This window comes from Gallinula chloropus (assembly GCF_964237585.1).
Source record: "Gallinula chloropus genome assembly, chromosome: 11".
NCBI lineage: Eukaryota > Metazoa > Chordata > Aves > Gruiformes > Rallidae > Gallinula > Gallinula chloropus.
In genome coordinates this window covers 15,704,187-15,722,760 of record NC_140096.1, presented here as the reverse complement: position 1 = coordinate 15,722,760, position 18,574 = coordinate 15,704,187, and the positions used below count along the sequence as shown (strand labels likewise).

The 18,574-nt window shown below is 51.9% G+C and overlaps 1 protein-coding gene across 1 annotated transcript in view; it reads left to right on the top strand.

Annotated features, from left to right (window-relative positions):
- Window positions 1–221: 221 nt before the first annotated feature.
- LOC311195817 (gamma-aminobutyric acid receptor subunit alpha-3-like) overlaps window positions 222–18,574 on the top strand; it is a gene marked incomplete at both ends in the record, with an annotated part of 70,962 nt that continues 52,609 nt past the window's right edge. Inside the window, 3 exons of the mRNA XM_084269243.1 lie at window positions 222–391; window positions 10,645–10,773; window positions 14,903–15,024. Coding sequence (XP_084125369.1) covers window positions 222–391; window positions 10,645–10,773; window positions 14,903–15,024 — 421 coding nt within the window. The remainder of the gene's footprint in view (window positions 392–10,644; window positions 10,774–14,902; window positions 15,025–18,574) is intronic.

Here is an 18,574-nt window from a genome sequence, read left to right as displayed (position 1 = left end):
GAAAGGATGACGGGGGCTGGGCTGCCGCGGTGCTGCGAGGCCGGGCGTTGGCGGAGGGCTCCGGGGCATCGCCTGGGGTGCTGGCCCCAAACCGGGACAGGGAGGGCGGCAGCGGCCGGTCCCCGCCGCCTGCGCTGCGCAGAGGGCAGCTCCGCACAAAGAAGGTGGGTAAACCCTCCTCCGGGCGAGGGGAGGAGGAGGAGGAAGAGGAAGGCGGGGGGATGCTGCTTCCCTCCCACCCTCTTTCCCTCCCTCGCCGCGGCCGGAGGATCGCGCAGGCGGCGGCTGGCAGCCCCGGCCGGGCGGCACGCTGGGCTCGGGGGCGCGCAGCCCCGCGGAGCGCTGCGGAGCGGGCTCCGGCCGCCCCCCCGCTGGGGCAGCCGGCGCGGCGGTGAGTGCCAGCGGGGCGCGGCGCCGGCGGTTCGCGTCCCTGCTCCCCCGGGTCTCCCCTCCGCTCCCCGCCTCTCCGGTGGCTGCACCGGAGCCCCCGGTCGGGGATGGGGCTCCCCGGTGCTGCGTCGCTCCTCCCTTTCCCCCCCCCCCGGCTATCGCTGTTGTCCACGGACCGGTGAACAATAGGGGAAGCGGCGGCTCCGCGGGGGAAGGGGGTCTCGGAGGGGTGGCCACGGGGTCGGAGCATCTTTACTCCCGCCGCAACTCCGGAGCGCGTTGCTCGGGAGCAGAGCGGCCGCCCAAGCCGTGCCGGGGTTCTCCTTGCTGGGCACCCCCAGGGGCTCCAGCGCGCCCGCCTGGAGCGGGCTCGGTACTGGGGAGAGGTGCAAGCAGCTGCGATGGAAGGCTTCTGGACGAGGATGATGCTGAGCTCGGCTCCTTGAGCCGGACGGTGAATGCAGGGATGCAGGGGATGGGGAGAGCGGTGTAGAAAAGCGAAGTCAAATTTCCCCCTGAATCCTGCAGCCAGGCCTAATGGGCACTGATGCTGTGCCGGGGTGGGGAGGAGGGTAAGGAGTTTTAGGGGCTGTAGTCTCAGAGCTTGGTATAGGAGGCAAAGGAAAAGAGCTCCAGATCTTTCCTCTTCCCACCCCTCCCCCGAGTTACTAGGACTGGAATTGGGATCGTTAAAAAGGAGTAGCGTAATGCAATGAAGGGTTAGACAGTCCCCACTGCAACATCTAACCACTGCTCCTCGCTCTACCTTCTGCCGGCACGGGTTTTGTCTGCTCAGGAGAAGTACAACTGAACAAACAGTTCATTTCCCCAGCCAATTGCAGCCGTGGTCTGGCCCCCGAAGCTGCAGCTGTCTGCAAACGCAGCAGCCTCCTCAGACAGAAAGGCAGAGCCGGGACGCTCTGCTGAAGCTCCCGCTGTCGTGGATTAGCCCCAACAGCAGCTCGGGGTGGTCGCTCACCGGAGTTGTTCTGACGGCAGCATCAGAGGCAGTTTCCTCCCTCACCTCTTGGTCCTCTTAGCTTTTGTTTGTGGGGTTTGTGAAGAAGGGAAATAACAGGTGGTGAGGCAGGTCTAGCCTACAACTAGAAGATGCTACGTGTGGTTCAGGCAAGTCCTTTCCTTTCTGTCATCTTTCAACTTTCTCTTTACCCTGGAGGATAAAGGATTTCAGGCTGTTTCGAGGTGATGCTGTTCTGATGGGGTTTGCCAGCCTGCCCTGCCGCCTGTGCCTGTGGGAGCTGAGTGCCTTGCAGCGCACTCGCACACATGCACAGAGGCAGCAGCGTGAGCCTGATGCTCCTGCTCTTTTCCAGCTCTGAGCAGCTGGAGGGGTTGCAGCTGCACTGGGCCCTGTGGCACACACTTGGCTGGAGGCTGCATCCTTCCCCCTGGAATCTCCTCCTGGTTCTCAGCACGCAGCAGAGCTCAGTGCATGGGTATACACAGATGCATTCACTGCACCGCTGCAAGATGCTCTCAGCGCTGGCAAGCTGCTGCTATTCCTCACTTCTGGAGCTTCTTATCACAAGTCTGCATCACGCCACCTTCCTCCTGTTCTTTCTCCTTTCCTCTTTCTTTTCGTCTGTGGGCTGCCACCTGTCCCACTTTACTCTCAGCTTCTCTTTCATCCTTTCCAGCCTAATCTGTTCTTTTACCTCAGCTTCCTTTTCTCTAAGCAGACCTTGTCTTCTTCAGCCTGCTCCTCTTCAGCGCTGGAGAAGCAGCCCAGCCCCTCATCTCTGTAGGAGTATTCCTGCCAACTGTTTACAAGAAGTAGCATAATACCCAGGCTGAATGCTGACATAATTACATACCCAGCCAGAGAGTGTAGTAAATAATCCTGCCTTTCAAGCTTTTGCCCAGTGGTGAGTCTTTTGCCATCTCCCTTGCCCGTGGGCTAAATGTATTATACTTGGCTTGCATTTATTTGTGTCCTGGAAACACAAAGTCAGCACAGTCAGTGCACAGATACGTGGTATCGAAGGGGATGTACACTGCTGGCACCATACACACCGACTGTGCCTGTGTGCATCGGGTGTCTACATAAGCATCACACAGCTCTGCTCCTGGGTTCGGGCTTTGACAGTTGGGCTTGGCTGTGAGGGAAGGAACAATCGCTGAAGTGTGGGTGTTGTTCCATCAGTGGAGGAAAGATGGCTGTGGGGTGAAGGTCAAGAGCATCAGCAAAAAGCGCAGGGCTTGGCTGGCTGTGTTTGCATCGCTCAGCGTGCTAGCTGGTTGTCCAAGGATTTGTTGAGTACATATGACTGAGTATTGTCAGCATGGTTGTGTTTCCAGTTGTGCTTGTGAGCCTGAGTCTGTCTGCAGTTGCTTTGATTGTGAGTCAGTCTGTCTGCAGTTGCAGTAGCTGTGAATCAGTGTCTGCCTGTAATTATGTGGGTGAATCAGTGTTGGCTTGTTACACTTCGAGTGCAAACGGTTTCCTGTAGCGGTTGTGGGTGTGAATCACTCTACAGTCCCTCTGGATGTGTTTTTGAGGAGGGAGATGCAATACTGGGATTAATTGTGTTTTGATGAGGAGAAACTGTCATGTGGCTTTCTTGTTTTGAAAAATTAAAGCTGGGTTGGGAGTTGAGCCACACTACCAGCTTTCCACAAGAGACCCACTCTAACGCTTGCTCCTAAGATTTCCACCTGAACCTTTTAATATTTTTGCCTTGTTCCTCTGGTTCCCAGTGTCTTCTTCTGCTGGCATCTCTCTCAGAGCTGCAGACAGCACACTTGGTAACCCTCACACGTGCCTCATACCTCCTGCATGTGGCAGATTCATGGGCAGGTTGTTTATGGCTTGTGCTGTGTGTGTTTATGGGCACGAGCTGGTGTGTGCACCTCAGGTACAAGAGCACCAATGTTTTCATGCTTGTGAGCTGAAGACTGCATGGTTCCTCAGCCTCTTGCTGTGAGCCAGTGTGTTTGTCTCTATTTAGGTGGCAAACAGCAAGTTTAATTCAGGTAGGTGGAGGTGCCGCGCTCTGTTCTCTGCTCTCCCACTCCTATAAAATGCTGTGGTAGCTTCTGGCCTTCAGCAGCATCCGCTCAGCGTGGAACTGAGAGGTGGGTTGGAGGCATCAGGGCTATCTCAGGTGATAGAAGCAGAGCACTCCCCTCAGGACAGGCTGATAAACCAAGGCCTCCCCCACGCTGGCAGACACAGGTAGAGCCCAGCATGGGCAGAGCTGGGCTGCTTCCAATAGGTGCTGGCTCAGGTGGCTCTGCCAGCACCGTGCAGTGTACACACACATCCCAGTTAGCTCATTTCAGAACATAGAGGTGCAAGTGACCAGGAGGACAAGGGCCTAGTGAAACACTACAGTGTCTTATTCCACCATTTCCAAACTTACAGATGAAGGTCTGCTCGTTGCTGCCCCTGCCCTCAACTAAAAAGACTGTGTTGTTCAAAGGAAGCCTCCTTTTTAGCTGCAGTGACTGAGAGCTGAAGCAATACCTCCCCGAAAAGGGACATGGGGAAGCACGTGTGTCACCTGTGTTTATTGCCTCTGCTGCTGTGCTGAGGCTTGCAGTCTGCCTGGCTCTGCAGAGAGCACGGAGCTTTGCCTGGAGATGCACTAGAAGATCTGTAACAGTGATCACTGTAAGGCTGGTGTGCTCACGGAGGACAGTTGGGCGGTCTGGACCAATTTTGGAATCATCCATGTAGTCTGGATGACTTTAGAATCTGTAAGAGGTGTCAAAAGCCCTCTCCTGATGCCTGAGAGCTGCTTTGCAGAGGCACCAGTGCAGTGAGGAAAGGTTTGGTGCTGTACAAGTGCACCTGACTTTGGGGGTTGCTGTGAGGTCACCCATAGTGCTGTGTCTGTATCTGTGCTGCTGTGCAGGTGGGTGGATGTGCTGTCACCCTCTTCTCCCTGCGTGAAAGTGCTTGTCTCTGGGCTTTTAGGCTGAGGCTGCCTTTACTTCCCTCTCTGTTTTCCAGCTGGCTCCCCAGCATCAGCTCCTCATTCCACACCCCTCCCTAAGATACCTGACTTGGCAACTAAGTGGAGCAGCTGCAGGTCCTGGGGTTTGGGGTCTGAGTGGGAGCTGTAAGTGCTCTGCACTCCTTCAGCTGATGCCACCGGTGTAGGTGGGTGTGCTGACCTAATGACACTGCTGGTACGCAGCATCTCTGAGCACGGTGATGGGGCAAGTATGTCCTTTGGGGTGCTTCGTGAATGCTGCCTGCACAGTAAGCCTATTGCTAAGTGAATCAGATTGTTCCCTTGGCTGTGCATGTTCCAAGGAGGCAGTAATTTGGGAGAGATGGTGATGTGCCTCTCACAAATGTACCCAAGTGGGTTTATGGGCCTCCTCTGTCTTTATTTGCATTTTGATGCTCGTGCTCTCCCCCTCTCTGGGGTGTTCTCCTGGAGTGTTTTTGCAAACTTTACCTTTCAGTCTCCACCTCCCAACCTCTCTCTGTCTTTCCCTTGTCAGCACTAAGCTTGTGCTAATCACTCTTTCCTAGGAAGGCATTTCAGAATACGTAATGCTTTCTAGAACAAGGATTTCTGACGAGATCAGGCTCAGTATGCAAAGCCAGCAGATACCCAATGTTAATGTAGTTACTAGGGTACCTGGCTGATCTGGGGGGTGCCAGCACTTTTTTAGGTTCCCAAACCCACCTCAGTAGGAGCAGGTGCTGGAGTGTTTTGCTGACTTGGGGAGAAGGAAGCTTTCCCAATTCCTCTTTCCAAACTGGCACATCCATCAGCAAGGCTGTGTTTCTCAGCAATGCTGTTGTGCTATGATGCTCCAAAGATTGGGCAGACTGTGTGTTGGAGAGGAGTGGGTACGCTTATGATGCCTTTAGGTGTGTGGTTATAAAGAGACCTGCCAAAATCCAGGGTGCACAGAATTGTAAACCTTGAGTTTTGCTGGATTCCAGCTGCAGGGTGTTCACAGGGCTCCTTAGAAAATCTGCATTTGATTCAGCTGTGGAGGCTACCAGCAACTGCGGGATTAGTGATGAATGTATTTGCTAACTGTGCCATTAAGAAATGAGCAATGGACAGATGGGGGAAGGAACTGCAGAGCTGCCTTGAACATGTACCATCCCTATAGGCTCCATCTTGCATAAGCACAGATGAGAACCAGAAGCTATAGGGTGATGCTCTTTAACTTATGTGAAAGGGGTCAGCCTAAGGAGTTGTGCCACTCTTTTTCTGAGCTTAGGAATCTTTGCATTCAGCCTTTTTTCTTCATGGAGACTGTACAGTTTCCTTCCAGCAAGACCTAATAAGGGATCTTGGGCTTTTTTTTTTTCCCCTTCCTTCTTTGAGACTATTACCATGCAATTAACATTTCTAAATCCTCACTCGGTTACATGCAATTCAATGCATCTTGTCTGCATCCTCCCTCCCCTTCCCAGAGGATCAGGGATCCTTGCAGGTATTCAGATGAAGATGTTGACTGTTTCCAAGCCTTCCTGAGTGGAAAGTGACAGCTGAATACCGTTTTGTTCAAGCACCTTCTGCAAGGTCCACCCCAGTTTGGGCTGGAGCACCCCTGTGTTACTCTTCCTGAGGCACACTAGCTGGTGTTTCCATTCCTTTCCTTTGCTCAGGATGGTGCTGTGCTCTGCAGGACCCTTTCTTTCCTGCTTTGCCACCAGCAGTAACAGCTACAGGGCAGGCAGTGTTCAAGAGCAATTCTTTTGTGCTAAAACCCAAGGAGCTCAGGTACTGGGCTGCTGAAACCAAGACCAGTTATTAGGGATGCTCTGTTGCCACTTTTTTGTTTATAAAGCACTTGCACTGGCTGGGATTTTAGGAAGAGCCCTAGGAGAGGGGAGAGGCTCTGACTATGGGGAGCTTTGTATGATTCCTGAAACTGTATGAAGGGTGAAACCTCTTCTGGAGAAGCCTCTTTGCATCCTCCAGAGACACGTTCCTGCCCAGCAGCAGGGTGGCAAGCCCAGTACTGGAAGGGGTTTGTTCCTTCTGCTGCTGCCCCAGCATTGCCTGGCCAGCCCTGGTTCAATCTCACAGGGCCACCAGGTTTCATCACCAAAAGCTAAAGCCCCCATGTTAACCAGGAACATCAATCACAGTCCTCAGGACCGGGTCAGCTTTGCAGTCCATATCTAAGTGTCTAGGAGCCAAAGAACAAGGAAAACATTCTGCATCCTCTTCTATCCAGCCCCTCAGGAAAAACACAATACAAGAAACTGAGGAAAGTGCTAGAAAACAGTGCTCAGCTTTTCTTCATGCTGTGCTGTATGTCCTTTGTAAGTGCAGCTGCAGTGAACCAGCCATCCATGTATTCTCACACCCCATTTGCTGTGGCCAGCAAAGTAGTTACTTGGTGCAAGTAGTGAAAACGGACTTTTGTCCCAGTACAGGTGTCTAGAACTTGTTCTGATGCTTAAAGTCTTCACCACATCCTTACCTTCATCCAGGCAGCCCTGTTATCTCATCCTTGGCCAGCACCTTGCTCAAGAGAACTATTTGCTGGAGAAAATCAGCCCTTCATCTGCAATTCGACAAGAAAACTGTAGGAACAAGGTTTGGTGGAAATGTGGGTGTTCAGAGCTTCTTGTATGTCTTACATCTGCATGGAAGGTGTAAGTGCTTTTGTCACTGTCCCTGACCCTCTCTCTTTCTGAATTTCCTTGCTGCCTCATTTTCTGATCCTGGTTCCTTTAGCTGCTCTGTCCCACCTTTGGTGTGTAACCTTCTCAGCCCATGGTCTCACCAAATCTAATAAAGATTGTCCAAGACATTCTAAAGGAGTCAGAACAATTCCAACAGAGCCAGGAGCCATCTGCTGCACAACTAAAAGGTCCTCGTTTGTGTGGATATCCCTGTCATGAAGTGCTGATACTGCAAATCCTGGCAAAACATTTCTTGAAACCAGCAGCTGAATGGGAAAGTGTTGATTCCCCTCCAGTCCCTGAAGGGAGCAGAGAAACAGGAGGGGAATCAGCTTGTTCAAAGGGCAGAGACTGGCAGGACAAGGGGGATAGACTAAAGCTGAAGGAAGGTAGGTGTAAATGAGATATTGGGGGAAGCTCTTTCCAGAGAGTGTGGTGAGGGGCTGGAACAGGCTGCCCAGAGAGGGCTTGGGTGCTCCATCCCTGGGGGTGTTCAAGGCCAGGTTGGATGGGGCCCTGGGCAACCTTGTGTAGCTCTAGGCCTGGAGGTTGGTGGCCCTGCCTGTGGAACTGTGTGATCCTTGGGGTCCCTTCCAACCCAGACCAGTCTATGAAACCTTTCAGTGGTGGTGTGGGGAGAGGAGAGGAAAGCCAGCAGTGTGGGTGTTTCGGTTGGGTTGGTTTGCAGTTTTGGGTTTTTTTCTGGTTTTGCTTTTGGCTACTGTTTGAAATTGCCTTAGGGGAAAAAAAAATCAATTAAATCCTATTGTATAATATGCAGGTTGAAGTGAAATGAAGGAGAAAAGTTGAAAGGAAATCTGTTGAGGAGCTGCTAATTGAAGGAGTTTTGAATTTGCCTTGTAAGGAACATCAACATTTTAGCTGTCATCGCTGTGATTTGAGTGTCCCCGAACTGTTGGAATCTCCCACAGAACAGATGTTCAGCCTCTTAATTTGTGCTTCATCAGCAAATACTCGAATTTCCAAGACTGAGTGTCCCTTCTCAGCTGGAGGGTAGCAGGAGCTGGAGGAACCCTCCTGAATCAGGGCCTGTCTCTCACCAGATGCTCTGGCTCTGGCAGCCTCCGCTAAGCGTGTGCTCCTTTGGTGGGAAGGCTGTGCTCCCCTAGGCAGCATCCTAGTTAACTAAGGCTTGAGCACACCAACAAATGCTCACAGGCACAGAGTTAATCGATGCCCTGATGCTTGCAGGGATTGTAAGTCAGAGATGGGGAGGAAGATAAAGGTACCACACGGCTGGAGTAGGCTCTGTGCAAGGCACTGCTGGGGTCCAATGCTCTTTTTTCCCGTATTTCCATTAGTGTCTTCCCCAGGGGTTGGTACTGGGGCCCATCCTCTTTCGTGTCTTTACTGATGATTTGGATGAGGGAATTGAGTGCACCCTCAGTAAGCTTGCAGATGACACTAAGTTGGGGGGACGTATTGATCTGCTAGAGGGTAGGAAGGCCCTCCAGAGGGACCTGGACAGGTTGGATCCATGGGCAGAGGCCAGTGGGATGAAGTTCAACACCGTTCAGTGCCAAGTACTGCACTTTGGTCCTAACAACCCCAGGCAGCACTACAGACCTGGGGCACGGTGGCTGGAGAGCTGCATAGAGGAAAAGGCTCTGGGGGTGTTGGTTGACACTCACCTGAACATGAGCCAACAGTGTGCACAGGTGGCCACGAAGGCCAATGGCATCCTGGCTTGTATCAGGAATAGCATGGCCAGCAGGGCCAGGGAGGTGATCATCCCCCTGTGCTCAGCTCTGGTGAGGCTTCACCTCGAATACTGGGTTCAGTTTTGGGCCCCTCACTACAAGAAAGACATTGAGGCCCTGGAGTGCGTCCAGAGAAGGGCAGCCAGGCTGGGGAAGGGGCTGGAACACAAGTCTGATGAGGAATGGCTGAGGGAACTGGGACTGTTTAGCCTGGAGAAGAGAAGGTTGAGGGGAGACCTTACTGCGCTCCACAGCTCCCTGAAAGGAGGTTGTGGTGAGCAGGGACTCAGCCTCTTCTTGCAGATAACCAGTGATAGGACAAGAGGGAATGGCTGCAAGTTGGCCCAGAGGAAACTCAGGTTAGAAATCTGAAGGAATTTCTTTTCAGGAAGAGCAGTTGGGCATTGGAAGGGGCTGCCCAGGGAGGTGGTGGAATCTCCATCCCTCGGGGTGTTCAAGGAAAGTTTGGATGAGGTACTTAGGGACGTGGGTTAGTGAGTAATAGAGGTGGTAGAGGGATGGTTGGACTTAGATTATCTTGTAGGTCTTTTCCAACCTTAATGATTCTGTGAACATCTTGCAGTACAAAAGCTGAGGTGGGTGGATAGTAGTGTCTGGCTCTTATCTTCTGCCTGCATGGCAGCTCATGTTCTCCTAGAGCGAGTGTCCCTTCTCCTCCAGCTGTCTGTGGCAGGGGTAGCCAGATGTGCATCACCACATGTTCTCCACGTGTTTCCATCCTGCTTGGCTGAGCGCTCTGCTCTCTCTGCATGGAATTTCTGCTGGGGGTTCTTGTCTTCTATCTCCCTGTGCAGAAACCCCTGCTCCTTGGTAGCCTTTGCATGGCTTACCAATCCCCTTCACCCTGGGGCATCTTCTGCTAGCTGAGAAATGCCATGCAGGCAGAAGGGATTTGGCTTTCAACTCAGCATCTCCTACACAGCTGGAAGGAGCTGCCTGAGGCTCCGCAACATTGGTGCCTGAGTGTGGAAATCCAGAAGTCAGGTTGGGCTGGCAACAACATCTTGCCCTGTTTTCTGCAGACTGTGGCTGAAGTGAGACATCATGTCTGGGTTAGGGGGTCTGGTTGTCGGTGGCTGCTGTGGTGCTGAGCCTCTGCTGGGCTGAATGCTGTGTGTGCCAGACGTGAGGTGCTGGGGAGACGTCATGCCAAGCTGTGCTTCTACAGGCTGTTGCTTGGCAGTGCAGTTCCAAAGCGCATCAACATAACGAGATACATGAAAGGGGAAGGCAGTTAAATGTGCAGTAACATCACAATAAAAGTAAAACCAGGCATTAATGAAAGATCTGAGCGCACTGAGTGTGGTACAGCTGAGCACTCCCACTACCTGGGCCTCAGCGTGCAAACAATAATATTATGGAAGTGTCATTATTGGAATTAAGTAAGGGCCTAACTGTCCAGAAAAAGATGGCTTGGGGGGAAAAAAAACCCCAAACAGATCTTGAGACTACTCTGCAAGTGGTTCTGCTGTGTGGGTGTCCCCAGGCAGCACAGGCAGTGGGGGGAGCTGGGAGCCATTGCGAGGGGAGGGTGGTGACTGGGAGGATGAGAGGATGGGGTGACAAAGAGGAAGCGATGGGCTGAGGAAGATCTGGTGTAGTTTTGGAAGTGGAGCTATGGACTGGTTGTCAGGTGCTGAAGTACCTGGGGAGCTGCTGGGTGTGCTGTGGAGATGGGGTGAGATAACTTGCCTGGGGCTGATGCTACTGGGGACTGGGGGGACTTCAGATACAGGACCCCAGAAACACTGACTGCTGGCTAATGTGGGTGAACTGCTGAGAAAAACTGAACAAGGCAGCTTGCTTTCCTCCTGGTAAATGAAATCTCTCTTCTCTTCTCTTCTCTTCTCTCCTTCCCCTCTGTGCCTACCCTGGCAGGTTCTGGAGGCTTGCTTGCCTGTCGCAGCGTGCTGACACCATGGCACCGAGGCTCCCAGGAATGGGGCTGCTCTCTCTCATTACTCTTGGAGTCCTTGTCCTGGCTCTGGCTCTACCTGCTGATGCTGGGTAAGGTGGTGATCACTGAGGCTGCTGGCCAAGCCTGTGGCCCTCTTGCTGCTTTTAAATATCCCAGGGCTCTGTGTGTGTGTGTGAAATAGTGCAGGGCAAAGCACTAAAAAGTCTCTGCTGTGTCTGAGTCTCCCCTTGTCCCCGTCCCCAAGCCTGTTTGGTCCCTCATAGCTAAGCTGACTGATTACATTAGCATTATTTGAGGTGCTCTCACTGAGGACAGTTGTCAGCAGGCTCTTTTTGCAGCAAAACCAATTTTCAGATTTGGCCTGTGCACAATTCACTCTGGGCAAGGACTTGGGTGAGTTGTAACTCGAGAGACTTGCCCCTGATTGATTTTTTTAGTATTCTTTTAAAGAAAAGAAAATGAAACCGCTTGAGCTGTTCAGCTGTTTGAGGTGTGAGGGCTGTATCCCAGGAGGGTTCTGGGCATCCCTGCCTGGGCACACTGCGTTGGTGTCGCTGGGTGTGCAGGCTCTGGCTGTCCCAGCACAGAGTGCTGCCACCAGCTTTACCTTTGGAGCCTCTGGGAGAAGACCAAAACCTGTTAATTCATATCAGGCTCTGCATCCCCCCTCTGCATCCCACCAGAGCATCTGCTGAGGCTTGAAGAGCCCCTGGAGGAAGGGGAGGCAGAGACACCCCCAGCACAGCCTGCCAGCTGCAGGGAGGGAGGAGCTTTTGGGCGAATGCATGTAACACATAACTCCTCCCATACAAAATTTAGCAGCGTCTTTAGCGTGCCAGGTAGGGACCCTGACACATTGTCTGCTGGCTTACAAGCACAGCGCTGCTCAAGGGTTTTCATGCATGAAGAAGTGTCAGTGCTGCCTCTGTGGCTTCACCCAGGTGCCCCTCGCCCAGCTGCACACTGGGCAGCACCCAGCCTGCCCCTCTTCGTCTGCTGGGGTCTCATTTTGCACAAGTGAAGGCATCCCAGGCTTGGCTTCACATGAAGACCCTCGGGCTGGTCTCTCACCTTCCCCTCTGGCCTGCTGGGTCCAAGTCCCCTTATCCATGTGTGGGGTATCAGCAGCCCCTGTGCCCGCTGCCCTGCCACCCTGACGCAGCCCCTTCGCTTCCCATCACAGCTCCACCGGTGCTGCTGCCTCACCACCAGCCATGCAGGGATCCCTCTGGTCTGCTGGAGAATTTGTTTCCTAAATTGCAGATGAGGGGGCCCAGCCAGCTCTCCAGAGACCACGTGCACAGGGAGGGGTGGCGAGGTAATGGCTTTTCCTCAAACCTATCCTAATTAAATTTGCTGCAAACCTCTGTCTTCCCAGCCTAAAGGCTTTTAATTATTTTAAACCCTTGATCCTCATATCTCTCTGCAGCTCCTCAGAGTTCTTCACCAGGGCTTTGAGAGAGATAAATGAGACCTGGTTTTACACCTTGCTAAAGGGCAGCTTTAGTTGTCTGTTAAAGTTAGGTGAGCCAGCTCAGACCTCAACCAGGCTGGGGAATTAGCCCAAAGCAGGTGCCAGGCAGAGGTGCTGCTGTCTCCCTCCTGCCTGCACCTTCCCCTCGCCCTGCTTGCGCTGTCCTTTCCCTGGCGCCCGCTGAGCGCGTCCCACGCTGCTCACGTTGGAGCCAAAGCCTCAGACATCAGCTGGAGTAAAGCGCCTTTGAAATCTGTAAACTGTTTTTTCCCCTCACCGCTGAGCCTCTGCCAGGAAGGAGCTCCTTCACAAAAATCTCTCCTCTCCCACTTTATATCACGGGTAATTTTTAAAGATAGCTTATAAAACATTAATGAATGAGCTTTCAGGAGCCTGCTAGCTATTCATAAGTTATAGATGGTTATATACCCATCAGCAGACACCGGGACAGATTGCTTTTAACCATGACATCTATTGAAAGCTGGTACAATTGTAACCCCGTTAATTACAGTAGGCATTTGTTAAATTCCTCAAAGTTCTGCTTACCTGCAGGGAATTCAGCTATTTCAGATATTTAAAGTCCAGATTAAACGCCAAAAGCTGGTATTTTGATTCAAATGATAAAGCAGCTTGGAGGCTGTGATGCTGTTCATGCTGGTGGTGGTGTTTTGATACTTTGGATCTGACATTAGGGCTTGATGGGTGTTTTCCCAACCACAGCTCCCCTGCCCAGACCCTTCAGGAGCTGCAGTTTAAGCACTTTATTACCCTCGGATGGCTCTTGCAGGCTGAGCTTGCTGGCCTGACCGCATCTCCCATGACAGCAGGTATCAGTTTGCTAAAAACCAGGGGCCAAGCAAGAAGTGGGATCCGATCCCCGGAGAAGCAAACCTCAAGCACTTGAAATGCAATTTCCTGGAGTGTTTGGCCATTGACACTGACACAAATTAATGTCAAAATTGCCCAAACCAGAATATTTCAATTAGCTGCATCACACTGAACAGTATCGATTCAGCCTCACTCTAAAAATACCCACATCCTGCTCCAAATTTCTTCTCTTTTTCTAGAAAATACTTTCTGCTGTTTATCTTACAGAAGCTGGTTTTCTGTTGGGAGAACATTCTGATAGGAAGGTCCAAGCCAGCTCTGCTACTTGCCATTCTCCTGGCCCTTTACTTGGTGTTTACAAGCAGACCTGTAGTGCCAGGGCTAATTAGTCTAACCAGACATGATGTAGCAGAATTAAGCTTTGAACTCCTCCAATGATATTTTTCTTTGTTGTTGTGGGGTTCCCCCCCATCCCAATTACTTCCTGATGGATTCTTAAAACAGTATTTGCACACATCATCTGGAGCAAATAAGGCTGAGGAGGAGGAGAGGGGCAGAAGTATTAGAAAGCAATTTAGGGGTGGTTTCTCCCCCAGCTGTGGGGACTGGGACCCTGCCTCAGAGGGGTCCTTCCCTGGTGATTGTCTCCATGTCTTGCACCATCAGTGTGTCTAATTTGCTGTGTTTATGGTCTTCACCTGGGTGGTATTCATCAGTCACTTAACTTTGGTTAGGGGCATGGGGCTCGTTTGCCAGCTGGGGCTGCCCTGCTCCCAAGGGGCTCCTTGTGCTGCTCCTGAGAACCCCTCTGCTTCAGCATCATTTACCCCCATTTCCTGGCTGGGCTTCCTCAGCCATGCTGCTGCCTGTCTGTGCCTCTTAATCTCTGTGTTTCAGCCTCATTGGTGTCTCTCTTGTTTCCTTGTCCGTCTTCCTCACAATCCCCACATCTCTATAGATTTTCCTTTTGGTTTTCTGTTGCTTCATCTCCTGCTTTTCCATTTGTTTTGGTCCTACCAGCTCTTTCTGCTGGAGAAGGCTGTGCTTGGAGCCACAGCACCAGCACTCTGTGTTGTCTGAAATCTCTTTTAGAGGCAGGAGAATTCACAGCCTGCTTTCCTGCTGATCGAAAGGGAGACACAACATGCAAATGTATTATTTTGAGCCCCTTGAGCTTGCAAAACTGCAGTGAGGATTTTGTTTGGTGAGACGAGCTTTGTATGAGAAATTTACTACTTATTTTATTCCACCTGGGGCAGAAAATGCCCCGAGGAAATCATCTTATTTGGGGGCTTCCAGGGCTTCTTGCGTTGAGCAGAGATAGGAACGTGGAAACTCATTTGGTTTTATAAGCAGGGAAAGCTCAACAAACCACAGAAATGATTCATGATGAGTTTTAATGATGGACTCAGGCTTCAATTCTGCTTTACTGAATTCCTGCTTTTTTGCCTCCCTTCCCTCTTCCCAGGAGCAGAGAACTTTGAAATAGCTCTGTATGGTAAATAACTGGCATCGCTTCTTCCACGCTGCCAGTGAGGAGGTGCTGGCACGTGGGTAACTGAGCTTCCCACAGCCTCTCTTCATACAAATGCCCTTTCTTAGAAGCAGGGGAGGGATACTGGGACAGGGAAAGGCTCCTTGAAAAAGCAGGGCTTCAGAACCGCTCTCCATGGTGCCTCTGGCCCCTGAGTGTGGAAACTTGGGGAGGGGGCAGGGGTGGCAGAGGCTGGGGGGAGCTGGTTCCAGATGCCCCACAGGCATGTCACAGCATTGACAACCATGCCCCATCCTGTCATCTGGGGCCTGCTGCAGCATGAGCCAGCATCCCCTCATTTCCAGGAACTGTTCAGAGCATGTATAGAGTGGGTTTCTCTTCTGATGGTATGTTATCCTCTCTTTCCCCCCCTGCATGCCAGGCTTTCCCAGAAGCACGTTTCAGACGTCGTCGATGACAGCAAAGATAACATCACCATTTTCACCCGCATCCTGGACAGGCTGTTGGATGGATACGACAACCGCCTGAGACCGGGGCTTGGAGGTCAGTTGGGTGGGGAGAAGATGGTTTCCACACCTCGTAGATTTAGAAATGAGAGGTGATGTATTAAGTCCGGTGCTGTTGGGAGGAGAAGCTGGTTTGATGCTGGAGTTCATCTGTTGCTGGTTTCCCCATTTTGAGTCCATGTTATCTTGTTGTTTGATAGTTTGTGAGATGAGAGGTGCAAGTCTCTTGACTGCTGTCATCTCCTATGACATTACACTGATAGGCCTGTAGATGGAGCAAATACGATTAAACTTATTTCTGCTACTTTTCTAGACATTGCCATTTCAGAAATTAATGATATTACCAGTCTGCAGGAGCTTTGACTAGTGCTGGTGTTGCTTTTTGGTCCGTGGGCTTTGCTAAGGAGCCTCTATCTCAGCATCTTCTGTCACTTCCTATATAGGTTGCCTATGTGGCCAGCTGCTCCCTGCGTGACAGTCCCGGCGCTGGGCAGCCAGCCGGGCTCTGCTGTGTCTCAAGATGCTTTTAACAGCACTGGTGCTATAGCTACAGCTGCTGAGTGTCTTACAAGTATCTGCAGATGTTTGAGGTGCTTTAGAAAGCAAAAACATGGTGGTCACCTTTCCTCCCAGTCCTTATGGCACGCATTACCATGGTGTAAGAAGGCAGAAGCAATGGGGAGGTGTGTGGGGAAGACAGATGTGAGCTTTCCTGGTGAGATGAGGGAGACATGGGCCTGTGTGGTTTCTTGGTGTGGTGTTGTTGAGGGGTGTTGCTGTGGCAGAGATGACCCTTCTTGGGTGGTGGTGACCGTACGTCATGGGGGGGCTGTTGAGGTGATGTCCCCACACTGCTCTCTTGCTCAGCTGCAAAGGTGTGATACTGGACCATGACTCCCACCCAGTCACTGTGCGCCCCATCCTGTTCCATGAAGGTCCAAGGGAGGTTGGGAACAAGCTTTCCTCAACTCCTGCACCTTGATCAGGGCTCTGGTGACATAGTGCTAGCCTGGAATCACTCCCTCTGTTTTTCAGAGCCCACTGTCTCTTCCCAGCCCTACGTCCACTTCTGTGCCATGGCATTCTGCCCTGCACCATCCAGGGGTCATTTGACCCAGACCAGAGACAATGCAAAATCTGGGGAATAAGCATTTCTCCAGTGAGCATCCTCACCTCTGATGGGCTGCCATGCTGCAGAACCCAGGCAGGAAAGGGTTACTGTGTCTGTATAAGCCATCCATCGGTTTTATTGCTTTCCTTGCTTGTTTCTTTCCCCCAGAATTAACTGTGGTCCCACTAATAGCTTCTTTCCCTGGGTCTCCCCGATGGCTGTATTGATTTAACTGAGACATGCTCTGTGAGGGGACTGAGGGGCATTCATGTTCTCAGTAGACTCAGTTGCAGACAACCTTGTGCAAAGTATTAACAAGAGGACTCCCAGGAGCCCTTTGCTGGGGAAGTTAAAACCTTTCTTGGAACATCTCTGCTCTCTTGCTTTAGATCCTTTAATAACGTGTTTAACATAATAAATTGCCTTTGCCTGAGACAGCCATTGCATGTTTAAAGACTCCTTTCACCTCTGATTTCCCCTCATGAGGACTCTTGCAGACCCAGATGGGAGATTTTGACAAGGGTTACAGGTTTGGGGGGCACTTGCCTGGCAATGAGTTGTCCTCTGTGTATGTGTGTGTGTGTGTGTGTGTGTGTATGGGGCAGCCTGGTGAGCCAGGTTCTCCATGTTTTTAGCTGGACCTGTTTTCCCCAAGTCTGGACTTTGATTCCTTGGAGGTCTCCCAGGGCTGTTATCAAAAAGAGCATTAGAGGCAAAGACCTTTCCTGCTGCTGCTGATGGGCAGAGAAGCAGAAATGGTTCTGCTGCAGACTCCATATGTAGGGGTTGCTCACATAGCCTGGGGCCATAGTCAGCAAGAGATGGGCTCCTGCTGTCCAGGATTATGTGACTCTGTGAAAGGGATTGCTTCACTTCATATTAGCATGGTGATTCAGGGACTGAGAAGGTACCTTGGTTTTCCTGCGAGACCGCACTGGGCAGTCCCTGAAGACCAGCACTGGTTCTCTCCATTTCCCTTGGGAATCTCTTCCACTTGCTTTTCTGAAGATGCCAGGCAAAAGCATCCTTTATCCCCACACAGTTCTGCTTTGGAGAGGGCAGATGTGGCGGCACTGAGCCTGCACGCCCACTAACGGCACGGCCTGGGCTAAACTGTGTGTAACTGGGAAGCAGGACACAGATTCCCTTCTCAGCCTTGGTCTCCCTGCTCTGAGACTGATCCCTGTGACATCGCTGGGCTGGGATGCAAAGGACCAAGCAGAGCTCGGGGCTGCGGCCCCTCTGGGGGCTGTGTGTGCCGGGGCGCCCGTCCCCACATTCGGCAGAGCCGCTCCCTTGTGCGACGGAAACGGAGCAATGTTTGTTTAGGCTTTGGGAAAAGAGACTGTAAGCAACAGAGTGTTGATGTGGTGACTTCTCCCCTCAAGATAGCCTCTTTGTATTTATTTTCTTATCCCCTCTGTTGTCACCATCTGCTGCCACCCACTCTAATAGCTCCCATGCCAGAGCTCCTCTTCCTACCAGGATGCTGCAGACACACACTGAAGCAAACCAGTGCTGAGGCTGCTCAGGAGGGCCTGATGCTGCAGAGCCAGGCTCCAGGTGAGGGTGTTCCCATGTTTTGCTGCTGCTTCTGCTCCCAGGAGGTGGATCAGGACATCCTCTCCTGCAAGGAGTCCTTGCAGTCTTGATGGCAGACAGAGGTTTGTGAGTGTACTCCAGGCTACTGTAGACAAGGAAAGGTGGGGAGGGATGGTGGCTGTCAGACCTCTCCTGCAGGAACACCCTGTAGCACTGGGGACATGACCATTTGTATAACAGCCTTATGTTTCAAATAGGAGGTTTCTCCCTGTCTCTGCCAGGTGAGCTAGAGCTGGCTTGCTCTTAGGGACAGAGCTGAGCCCCATGTTCAGCCCCATAACCACTGAAATACGGTCTGGGCTTGGAGAAAGGGTGACTGCATAAATAGACCATGTTGTAGGACTCAGCATGGGGGACGAGAGGAAGGAAATGTCAGCAGATAACCTGTGTCTCCCCTGGGAAAACACAGGGCAGATTGGTTATTAAGTCAGAAGAGGAACAGAAATGGACCCCGAGGGAATGGAGACATCTGTTGTCATGGCCAACCTTGCAGAATAAGAAAATTTCCCACTGAGAGAGAGTTTCTATGGACAGAACCAGCTTCCACTCCTGGTCTGGAACTGGGCAATCGTGTGGACCCTCTGCCCAGCCCCACCAGGGCTAGGGTGAGGGGCAGCTCTTTATAGCTCTCATGCTTTTTGCTGGGGCTCCCTGCAGAGCTGGTGCATGGAAGGGCCTCAGCTGTGAACCTGGAGCTTGCCTTGCTATTGAGAGGAGGAGGGAAGAGATGTGGCATGAGAAAGAGGTAGGACTGGGTGACAAAGGGAGAGGCATCCTATACCCTAAAAGAAGAGATGCTGAAGGAGTGGGATGTGAGTGATGGGATCATAAATGATCCTCCAAGGATGACTGATGCACAAAAATACCCTGCATA